At 44.4% G+C, this 11,825-nt stretch overlaps 1 protein-coding gene across 1 annotated transcript in view; it reads right to left on the reverse strand.

The window, feature by feature from the left end:
- ACACA (acetyl-CoA carboxylase alpha) overlaps positions 1-11,109 on the reverse strand; it is a 138,337-nt gene extending 127,228 nt beyond the window's left edge. Inside the window, exons 1-3 of the mRNA XM_014959434.1 lie at positions 10,992-11,109; positions 7,892-7,938; positions 6,666-6,918 (exon numbers count right to left, since the gene is read on the reverse strand). Coding sequence (XP_014814920.1) covers positions 6,666-6,892 — 227 coding nt within the window. The 5' untranslated portion in view covers positions 6,893-6,918; positions 7,892-7,938; positions 10,992-11,109. The remainder of the gene's footprint in view (positions 1-6,665; positions 6,919-7,891; positions 7,939-10,991) is intronic.
- Positions 11,110-11,825: the final 716 nt, after the last annotated feature.

The raw sequence follows: 11,825 nt of genomic DNA on the forward strand, positions 1-11,825 counted from the left end.
ATTGGTTAAAAACATTCACGGTGCCTTCTGCCAGCTGAATTCCCTGCTACGAAACCCATGGACACCATTTCCTGCGACATCCCTAGGAAAACAAGCTCCAGGAGGCTGTGTCGTTCTTCTGATGCGATACTTACCATCACACACACACACACACTACAAAGCTCCTTTCCTAAACATAACGCTTTGGCAAATTCCCTCGGAAAGCCATCCCCTAGGCCTGCCCTCAGACAAAAGGAAAGCCTGCGCAGTTCTCCTCTCTTCTGGCCTCCCAAAAAAAAAAAAAAAAAAAGAAAAAAAGGCTTTGTTGCGGACACATACCTGACGCACATCGCAGCCAGGAGCCCGCATCCATCCCAGCACTGTAACATGCCCAGCGCTCCCGGTGACGTAGCAGTTTATTCCAAAGGCAGGGATGCATTAGCCAGCTTGTTGGAAAGGCAGCTTTAAGGAGACTGCAGCTCTCACACACACACACACACACACATACAGAGAAAGGAGGGTTTTTTTCCCCCCCTCCAGATTAGGCCTGTAAGGGGGGTGCAGGGAGGGCAGCTCTCAGCATCCATGTGAGCTTTATGGTTTGTAAATATGTAAGCACTGATGGGGACAGGGATTTGATCCAGGAGGTGAGACCCAAGCCACTTGAAGCCTCCGAATGATCTGCTCCGGTTTCAGATCTGCCCCTGCAAACTGTTTCACAAAAAAAGGCAGAGAGAAAGAGCAGGCACATAGCTAGCCCAGCCCAGCAATCCCCAGTTCTGCAGCTGGAGTAAGTGGTTTACTCGGCGTGGGTAAGGGGCAGCGGGAGGCTGCCATCCCCACGGACTCAAAGACAGCTTTTCCCTGCGAGTTTAAAGAGACAGAGCAGTTGGCTTTGAACGCAGACACTGCCAGAAACCAGTGCTGCAGCCTATAAACCAGAACAAAATCAGACACAGCTCTGACAAAGGATTGAGCCTAAGGATTTCAGGAAATTATAAATAAAGGATGCAGCACAAAAAAACCAGCCAACAGCCCTTTTCCTGCTCCCTGGCTAAATAACTTCACTTTCTCGAGGCAGGTCTTCAGCCTAAAGCAGTTACTTTGGTTCCAAAACTACAGAGCCCAAACTGGCACAAGCTGCCAGGATCCCTCTCAAATAACAAAGTACCAACAGCTGCAATAGATGCAAGATTTTAAGCGTCAAGACATTTGTTAGTCAGGTATTTTCTCTTCCCAAGCCACACATCTGGATTTTATCAGCCATGCCGTACGCGTTCGAAACTGGCCCATACCCCCAGGATGCACACACCAAATCCCTGCCAGTCCCAAAGACACATCACAGCTGTTATTACGGGAGGGAACCTGAGGATTTAAAGCTCACTGAGCTCCTCTGGATCACACACTCCTACGTACTACAATTAAAACCACTCCTGAGGCTCTTCAACAAAGCCCAAGCCCCGTTCTCTCTCCAGCTGCTCATTCCAAGGTATTCAGCACTCAAACCCCTCCCTTCTCCTTCAAATTTATCTTTCAGACCCATTTCTTTGTCACATCCTTCCCACTTAGACCCACAGCACCAAATTTTCACCCCTCAAAAATACCCAGTGAATCCAAACGTCAATCCAAATAAACAGCCAAATTTAAATTGAATTGATATTTGCACTCCAGTGCCTAAAACCACAAAGTATTGAAAGATCTTTACTTTTACATCCTCACAAATCAATCCAAATAAACAGCCAATTTAAATTTAATTGATATCCGTACTCCAGTGCCTAAAACCACAAAGTTTGTTGAAAGATCTTTACTTTTACATCCTCACAAAGTACAAAATCCCCCAGGTTCCTGCAGTAACAGCCTAACACACTCCAGGTCAAGCCCTGCCACCAAGATACCAGTTAACAACAACAACAGTCATAGTTCTGCAACCAAGCAGAGAGGATTGAAACCTTTGGCAAGGAGCCTTCCCAGCCCACTTTGACAAAGTTCCAAGTGTTGAACGGGATCTGGTCTGCATGAAAGAGAAAACACATCTTTTTTTAATACCCAGAACTAGGAGGGGGGGGGAGTTTTGCATAGAATTTATCACTGAAAGAGGTTTTGCCTGGTGTGAGAGAACCCTTTACAGAAAGCTCTGTGCAGCCCATTTCTCAGCGACTCTTCTTACAGAGTCACGATACAGATTCAAGAACCATCCTTGAGCAGAGGATGGAAACCTTTGGCAAGGTGCCCTCCCAGCCCACTTTGACAAAGTTCCAAGTGCAAGCAGAGAGGATTGAAACCTTTGGCAAGGAGCCTTCCCAGCCCACTTTGACAAAGTTCCAAGTGTTGAACGGGATCTGGTCTGCATGAAAGAGAAAACACATCTTTTTTTAATACCCAGAACTAGGAGGGGGGGGGAGTTTTGCATAGAATTTATCACTGAAAGAGGTTTTGCCTGGTGTGAGAGAACCCTTTACAGAAAGCTCTGTGCAGCCCATTTCTCAGCGACTCTTCTTACAGAGTCACGATACAGATTCAAGAACCATCCTTGCTGCCTGCCCCGAGCTGGGCAAAAAGTGAGGGCATTCCAGAAAATACAGGAGGGGGCCCTAAAGTATTCCAACAGGGATTCCCTATCTTTCCAATTAGAAATATCAGATACATAAGCAAGTAGGAGACACTGTCACTGCTGTGGTATCCTCAGCCAATCTTTGCAAGATCTCCCTACAACTTACTGAACACAGAGATGTTTCCCACGTTAACTGAGGTCAGAGGGAGTAAAATATGTTACAGCAAAATAAGAAGAAAGCTACTTTTGAGAGGTATGCAGACGAAAAGCCCTTTAAAGTGCATTTGTTGACTCAATAGAGTAGAAAAAAGTTATAATTCACAGATTATCCGTAAAACCAGAAACAGCTGGGAAGCCAGAACACCTTACAACCTTCCTCTTCTTCAACAGATACAGGAAAAAAATTCAACTTTTCACTCCAGGTGGATGAAGTCCAAAATAAAAACCGCAACATCACTCACTGGCCGTAGTGGCACCAAAAAGGAACTAAATCCTTGCTTTTGGCAGGGTTTCCTCGAGGATGCACAGCACAATCTCAACAATTTGCAGGAACACTCAACAACAGCATCGCTCTCCCCCGTCTGCTGAGCCAACAGCAACGGATGGTATGCAAAGGACGATGATGTCTCAGCAAGCGGCAATTCCGGTTTCATTAACGGCCTTCTGGTCCCCGAGATGCAGCAAAACCTCGGCAGCACCATGGTAACTGAGAGCACAGAGAGCAGAGCAGGAGCAGGAGCAGGGAAGGGGAAGGAATCAGTTCAGCAAAGGAGAAATCCTCGTGGATGCAGCTGGGCCAGTCCCGCACACGGCCACAGGAGCAGCAGCCCTGCTGACACTGGAGATGCTGGTACTTGTGTCCATAAAATCACAGCAGCACTTACCATTTTACAAGATCAATGCCCCACAGTGTAACCTCCCAACCACAAACAGTTGGAAAGGAATTTTTTTTTTTTTTTAATTCAGAAAAAGCTCAAAAGGATCCTTTTATTACTTTTAGTTCTCCGTGCAATCACTTCACAACTGGTTTCTAAGCAGGGCCCTGTCCCGCTGCCAGGCTGGGCACACTCAACACACTGCTGTCCCCAGTCAAACCGAGGCATTCTTCCAAAATTCCTTTAATAGGTGATCAGTTCTTCTTAAAACATCTCAATAATTTATAGAGACTATTTACTGAGAAGTGCAAACACTGTTAGGTGCTAAGGGCTAAAGTCTCTGTGGGCTTAACGTCAGAGGTAACAGCTGAGCTGCTTCCAAAAATTTGGCTTTCAGTTGATGCAAGTGGATTGTCAGGTGTCGCCGTACAGCCCTTTCGTCGCTTATGAAACCAGAGCCCTGATGTATAAATACCAGAAGACGTGCAGGATTTATTCTATTTTAAACAACAATTTGATACAAGATACCACCTTTGAAGCTAGGAATTAAATTTAGCAATGGTCAAGAACAATTTATTAAAACAAAACAAACAGACCGAAAGTATGTCTCAAGTGGCATTTATAGAGGAGTTACTTAATTTACCACTGGAACTTGAGAAAGGAGCACAGTGACTGTCTGAAATCACTACACTACAAGCAAAAATAGGACCACTGCCTTTGGCTGGAAGTTGGAAATTCCTCAATTCAAAGACAACACCATTATGCCAGGAAGCACAAAGATTCAAGAAAAAAAAATCATACTCTTGGCTTTATTATCTAATGGTGCAAAATACAACCAAGAGTAAATTTTGTTGATGTAAAGTGTACACAAGTAGAGTGTTTTCTTCAAGGACACTTGTTCCCATGTTAGATGTTACAACTAACAGAGTGAGGAGGGCATTTACATAATTTTTGTTACTGATACTCTTTAAATAAAGAGTAGAGCTGCAAGCAAGGAAAGAATCAGAAGGTTTTAGTCTGCAGGGTTGCTCTTCCAACACACCATTTCTGTTTAGTGCTGCTGTTCCACGCACCAATTTAAAGTTCATTATCAGAGCGTGGATTTCTCAATCCTATAAAGTAGCAGCCAAGTGGCACAATCAAAGGTCTTCATAGATCCCCGGTGGTATGGAAGCCTATGGCGTACAACCTGTCCCAGCAAGGCTGTCTTTAGCAACAGCATAAACACTTAACGAGATCAATAAGGTGATAGATGGAAGAACAGGGCGCACACACGCTCCGCGTGCTCGAGTGAAGAAACAGGAGTTGGCACCGGGGCTGCCCATGGCCGGGTCGGGGTGTATCGATCCCACATCCCAGCCCTGGTGGATGATAAGGCTCTCAGCAACGTTTTCCAGCCCAGAGAGGAGACCTGCAAACCCCAGGCACTGACATACACCAAACACCAAACTGAGACACCTGCACTTCAGGAACTGGCAACGTGATGGCTGTTTTTAGAGGTCTCAAAGCACAAGGGAAGCAGCAGCACCTGTTCCTCCAGGCACACTCACAAACCTATCCTCAGCTGAATAAATTCTGGATTTTAGACATAACTGTTCCCTGAGAAGGACTTCTCTGCAGCAAAGCCCCTCACCTCACATATAAGCTATCTCTGTCTTTATCAGACCAAAATTTCCTGGGTGAAACTAACCAGCAAATGGAAAGACTTTTGGCAACTTCTTCCAAAAGATACGCTCCCTTGGACCTGCACCTTGTTTGAGGCAGTGGCTGAACTGTACAGAACTCCCCGTGAATTTATCTTTGTCACTTCAGAAACCATTGTACCTTTGTGATCACCAAAAGGAAGCTGGAAAGAAGAATACCTGTGTCCCACTAATTCACTGTCACAGCGTGACTTCAGGCAAGTTGTTGAACTTGTCTCAGTTTCTCCATCTGTAAACATTATTTGGAAATGTTTTGATGAAAGGGGCTACCATCCTGGAAAACTATTTCAATGCTTTATCTTAGAAAAACAGCTTATAATGCTGTAACTTTTTTTTTTTTAATTATTTGAATTGGCATTTCTCTCCAATTCAACTGAAAGTCAAGCACCCTCAAAAAGAGAGAGCCAAAGCAAGCAAGTTGCAACAGAGGTGCCCAAGGTCGCCCAGGGATTGCGTTAGACCTGGCTCTCTGATGCCAGGCTCTGCCCGAGAAGTTGCCTGATTTTCTTGCTCTCCTCTTGTCTGTTTCCACACTAACAGCTGTGTGTTCATTCAGTTTCTTCTCTTCCTAAAATATATATATATAGTTACAGGGCTAGATCTTTTCCTGCCTCAAAATTAACCTTTCGTGCTGCCAAATTGTTATAACTGGCAGTGCTTGGAAAGGTAACCCCCTTTAGATTTGTGTTAAGATTTTACCTCTATTCCTGCCAGCTGGCTAAACGTGTCCTGAATGACTCTGTCAAGTATGGACCACTATCCCCCTTCTGCCCCAACCTGAAGAGTCTGCTACAATTTGTTTTCAGAGGTTGTCTCCCCAGAGTGGGCAGGGAACCACCAGTAAAAGGACGCATGAAAATTCCTGAATCTGCACAAGCAAAGAAAGCAACAGAACAGAACAAGCCGAAAGGATCAGCTGGTTGTACCAACACCTACTGCTGGTCAGTAAAAGCCAGAAGCCTTTTTGGAACCAACCACTTCTTCAAAAGCAACAAAGTAAAGGTAGTGAGGGATTGTTCATCTTTGACTATCGACAAAATTTCCTCTCTCCAAAACAAAAAAACACAAACCATCCCAAGCAATATGGAGTCATTGATCCTACCCAGGGATCTGCCAGTTCTTTGGCTACACATAAAGCAGCAAATCCCATACAAAGACTAAATACACAAATCACATCCTTGCTCTCAACAAACATGAGCCATCTAAAAGACATGCACAAGTGGAAACTCTAACGATCTCGATCAGCACATTTCAGTTTTCTGAACACCACGGCAAGAGACGGGCAGTACAAGCAAGCCCAGGGTAACACTCAACAGCCGAGGTGTCCAAAGGGTGCTTAAGGAATGACAGCACAAATATTTCATTAAAACCAATGGAAAAGAGAAGGTTTTGATGCAGATAAACATACAAGAGGTCATTTAGAAACAGAATGCCCAAAGACGCTCAACAAAAACATCTGAAGCCAAATGCAGATATAAAGTCGAATCTTTGGATTGTCTTTGGAATGGACGGGGTAAAAAGGGTGAAGACTGAATGTGAGAGCTGATTTATCCATACCTCATATGGCTTGCTGGGCCATCCTGAGCGTTAGAAAGTCCTAGATCCGAAAGGGAATCCGAGCAGACAGATGCAGGTGACAAAGACCTCTCCTTCTCTTCCAGCATATCCAGTTTCACCAAGGAGCTCGTCTCATCTTCTGAGTTATCCTCCGACACAGAGCCAATGATAAAGCGAGAGTGAGGGTTCATCTCCAGGGGTTTAGAGGGTTGGGAAGACTCTTCCATGGCTCCGACAAATTGGGCTCTCAGCACTGTACGGGGCAAAAGAAAGCAAAATGCCAAAACCTGAGGTTAAAACCTGCTGTTGCAGGACAAAGAAGACAAAGCAAGGTTCACTTCTGATAGGAAACAGGGGCAAAAGAAAGCAAAATGCTAAAACCTGAGGTTAAAACCTGCTCTGGCAGGACAAAGAAGAGGACAAAGCAAGGTTCACTTCTGATAGGAAACGCAATGTTAAAACACCATAGCTGAACCCAGAGAGCAGCCCGGGATCAAGAACAGCTACTTCTGCTATAATCATTGACTTTTCTGTTTGCACAAGGACTATGGGATCAAAGCACCTGGTCACTCTGATCTGTTGCAGAACCTGCTGGTTTAGACAGAGCTACAGTAGTCACTTAAAGAAAAAAAAAAACACACCACAAAAAACCACATACAAATGCATGATTAGAAATCCAAAATTTTTGTTTAACTATTACGCTTTGGTTGGTTAGTCAGTTCTTGGTGACACCTAAAACCTGACTGGACATGGGCAACCTGCTCCAGCTGACCCTGCTTAAGACTATCAATTCCCTAGACAGTCTCCAGAAGCCCTTCCAACCTCAGCCATTCTGTGATTAAAAATTTATATTTCGACAGCATCTGAATGCTGGGACTCATTGTGATAAGTCCCACATGTAGGGTTACTTACTGCTACTCAAATGGTGGGTTTGATTGGTCAAAAATGCCCTTTTCCCAGCCTTTGCCAGGTGTAAGACACATTACCTGTCACATTTCTTTGGAAGATCTCATGTTTCTTAGGATTCTTGTAGGAATCAGAGCTGATCTACCAAATGCTGGGACTGAGAATGAGCACGACAGATGGAGAAAACAAAGGAGCACCTCACAGCACAAAGGGATGGGGAACAAACATTTGATACGCCCTGCTCTGCCCGACTGATGCCCTTACATGATAACTACACACCGCTGGAAATCACATCATTATGAAGTTAGGAATGCACTAACCTCTTGTTATTCTTGCAATCTGATCAGTTATCCACTTCCAAAACGAACTGGAAAAGAAAAAAATTAACAAGTAAATATTATTATTATTATTATGAAGAAGAATAACGTGAAGAAACCCATAGGTACAATCCAGACCCGTTCGCTTGCCTCGAGTCACAGAGTAAATGCAATGGAACCTGCGACGTTCAGGCCAAGCCGTGGCACCTCCTGCCAGTCCATCGTCCTGGCAGCTCCTGAGCAACATGTTTAGCACACACCTGATCATCCCACAGATATTTTTAGTTCTGTTTCTAAAAGAAACTCTGCTTTCTGCCAGTGCTATCTCCTTCTGTCTGATTTTTTCTCTGTCAGCTCTGATCTTCTGAATCTGCTGGTCAATTTCAGTTGCGTTGAGGGTCAGAATTAAATCCCAATGATAATCAGAAGCCCCATGAAAAACTAACTGGTGGCTGGACGACACAGCTGACACACCATATTTTTACATGAAAAAAAAAAACAGTAGTTCACCTGTAAAGCAAACTGTGCTACAGCAACACAGACACAGAGGAGATGAGGTGACGATTGTCTCGGAGCCCCGTTCTCCCAACAGGGACCTCGCTGTGCAGAAAGGACTGGTTTGACACCCGTAACTCTCAGGCCACTTTGACATCCCAAACTGCTGGGAAAACCTCATCAGTCCCTGCTAATTATAGCCATCTCATGCCAAGTACAGGGATGCAGTGTAATTGGTTTGACATGAACATGACGGCTTCCATCCGGTACACAAGGCAAACTGGACCATGTTCTAACACAAACAGGACATGATGGTGGTTTTAATTAGAGCACAGACAAGGAATTTATAGAGAGTGCAATCCTTAAACACCACGCTCTTCCTTTTCATCAGTAACTGAGAATTAAAAACTGATCCAACTGGCTTATGCACTTTTACCATGCATGTAACTGACTGAATTATTTAGATCAAACCCCGTGTTGACATCATTACTCCCACAAACTCCAGTTTCACTGGGGCCACGGGCAGTTCATTTTACAGAGATGTATTTCACCATTTTATGACTGAAAAGCCACAAATATCTGGCCAACGTAGGCATTAAAGGGGTGGATCAATCTCTCTTTTTTGAGGCTAGAGAAAGAGAAGGGGAAGCTGACTGTAAAGTTTACATACCTATCTGTGACGTGCAGAAACTATACCTTATAGGAAGATTTCTTTACCTGAAGTGCTTGGGCCGGACTTTTAGCTCAGACAGCACTAAGTATAATCACATTTTGTTTGTGCATATGAAGATGAAGAAAATATTTAGGGGTATATTTATCCTGGCATCAGATCACTCCTAGAAAATTTCATCCAGACGGATTTACTGTTGGCACAATCCTCAGCGCTGAAGAATCTGGGATACAGCCAATCTAACTTCAGCCTTTTCTTAATGAAGAAAACCTTTTTCTAATTTCACTAATTTATACATTAATAAGCAAGCTGCAAGGCCTTTTTTTTTTCCTAAGCAGAGAGGGAAACAGAGGAACAGGCCGTGAACCGTTTCACTCAAACTCCCCAGGAGAAAGCACCAAACCAACGCCAAGGCTCCTGATCCCCAAAGCCACGCTCAAACAACTTGACTCAAACATCTTGTTTGTACAACTCCATTCAAAAGCAGTAAATTATCCATGAAGCCCCATTCAAGTCCATTTACCAAGGCACTTCCAGCCCCTCGTAGCCCAGTCCCAACGTCATGAGTTCCACTGGTGTTTTGCAATCAGCCGGTAACTCAACATTGCACTGAATTAGACATAAGCTCAGCCTGTTCTCAGCAGGCTGAAATTCATTATTCATATTTAAATTAATTTCAGCATTGTCTGGGGCCAAATAGAACATAGACTTTCTCAGAGATCTCCTCACAGAAGCCTTTTGCTTCCAATGCTGCAAATGGAACGCGCCAGTCTGACCAAACCTCTGCATTTTATGTTCTCTTTAGTTTCTAACACGGCATCCAGCTGAGCACCGAGCCAACATTCATGTACCACTAACCATTCCAGATGTACTGCTTGCTTTAATAACACTGATCTAGACCCTGAAAACAAAAATTGTCTGGCTCCTCAACTATCTACAGCCTCTACACTTATTTCTGTGGGCGACAGCAGCTTCTCAAACAAGCCAGCTTCTGCAGAGAGAGAAGGCTTTACTGAAAAAAACCCCTGTAAGTTCCAGGAGATGGACTGAGAACTCGATCCTGCCAAGATGTAAGAACAGGTAACAGCTCTGAGCATGTTCAGTCACACAAAGCTGTTAAATCACAGCTGAATCTTCACAGAACCGGAGCCACGCTGTCCTCCCTCCTCACGTTAAGGTCTGAAGACACACAGCACTTTCATAACTCCCCGGCTCTGCAGACACATCAAGGTATTAAAGACCCAAATCCTGCTCACGCTACAAGCAGGAACTACAAGCTCTCACTACAAGCAGTGAGAACTCTGCAGCCCAAATTCAAAAAGTAACGTATCTGCTTTTGCCCGAGGCGAAACAAAACCCAGTTCACTCCTCCCCAGCTCTACTACCATCATTAGGTAAATCTCTGGCTTGACAGTGAAATGCACTTGTGAAATTGTTAGACTTTACAAATTTTGGTAACAGTTTCACTTTAAGATCGTTTTTATGACACTAAAATACACCTAGGCATGAAACTTACGAAACGCCACTTGGAAATTAAGTCCCTTGTCTTTTTCAAACCACCCCATTCCAAAGACAATTACGCTGCTGAAAAGAACATTATTATTTCAGTGAAAATGAGCTGTAGGTTCTTTCAAAGACTCAGAATAGTGCCTCTACAGTACTGAGAAGTCACATAAAAAGGAAACTAACAAAACTAGTTTGATTTAAAGGTCTCCTGTTTAAAGCCCAGGGATCTGTGGCATTGCTAACGGACACAAATAATTTTAAAGCAATTAAATGGTCATGTACTTTCATCACCCCAACTGAGTGAACACAGGTAAGAGAAAACAAAGGAGCAAAAAAGGTGAAAACAGACTAAAAATAGATGGTACCCGTGGCACAAGTTGACTACTTAATTGCTTTTACTGAAGATACAAAAAAAATCAGCAACATGCTCACCTATACCAGGGCTGGCAGCGAGTGTCCAGATCTGGAGAGGGCAGAGAGAGGATTTTTGCACCAAGAGGGGGCCACCCAGCACCGACCCCTTCACCCGCAGAGCCCTGTGCCGTGTCCTGGCTGCATTTGAAGACTTGCTCAGCCCCACAACCTCGCCACAACTGGTGGGCCACCATTCAAATGCAGCTCCACCTGAGCCATGCCCCCTGGTTAATAATTGGGCATTGCTTCACCCCCCCGTCCCAAAACGTTCTCAGCAAATATCCAATACCCTGTAAAGCTCTTCTCTTTCTTCTCTATGGAAAAGTGCTTCACAAACTACGCATCCACAGGTTAGAAGTTCCAGTTAGTTCCTTTTCAGATTTTCTGTATCAACGTTAAACACATAAAGCTAAATATTCACGTGGAACATGCCCTTCCCAGGTCTCCTCGGGTAAAATGTGTCTGTCACCTCCAAAATGAACATAAAGATACAAAAAAAAAACCATCGCGACGACAAAAAGGAGCGTATATTTACAGCTATTCTAGTTTGCTTAAACACTCAGTGCCTAAATCCCACTCTCTTTGAGAGAATTGGGCATAACTTGAATGTTTTGCCGAACGTTTGCAGCCCGTTGGAGTGAAATTGACTAGCTTGCCTTTGGATTTCATTTTGAACACGGTATATTTCATTTTGGAACTTTCCCAGCAAGACCCGAGAGGCGCCGCGGGAGAACAACAACAACGTGCTTCGCTCCGGAAAACCTGCTCTTACAACTCCACCAGTTCCCGGGTCCAACCGGTGTCCCCGGGGCCCCCCGCAGCCCCTTCCTATCCCTCCCCCCGGGGCGAACA

Source organism: Calidris pugnax, unplaced genomic scaffold (assembly GCF_001431845.1).
Source record: "Calidris pugnax isolate Ruff unplaced genomic scaffold, ASM143184v1 scaffold45, whole genome shotgun sequence".
In the NCBI taxonomy this organism is placed as follows: Eukaryota; Metazoa; Chordata; class Aves; order Charadriiformes; family Scolopacidae; genus Calidris; species Calidris pugnax.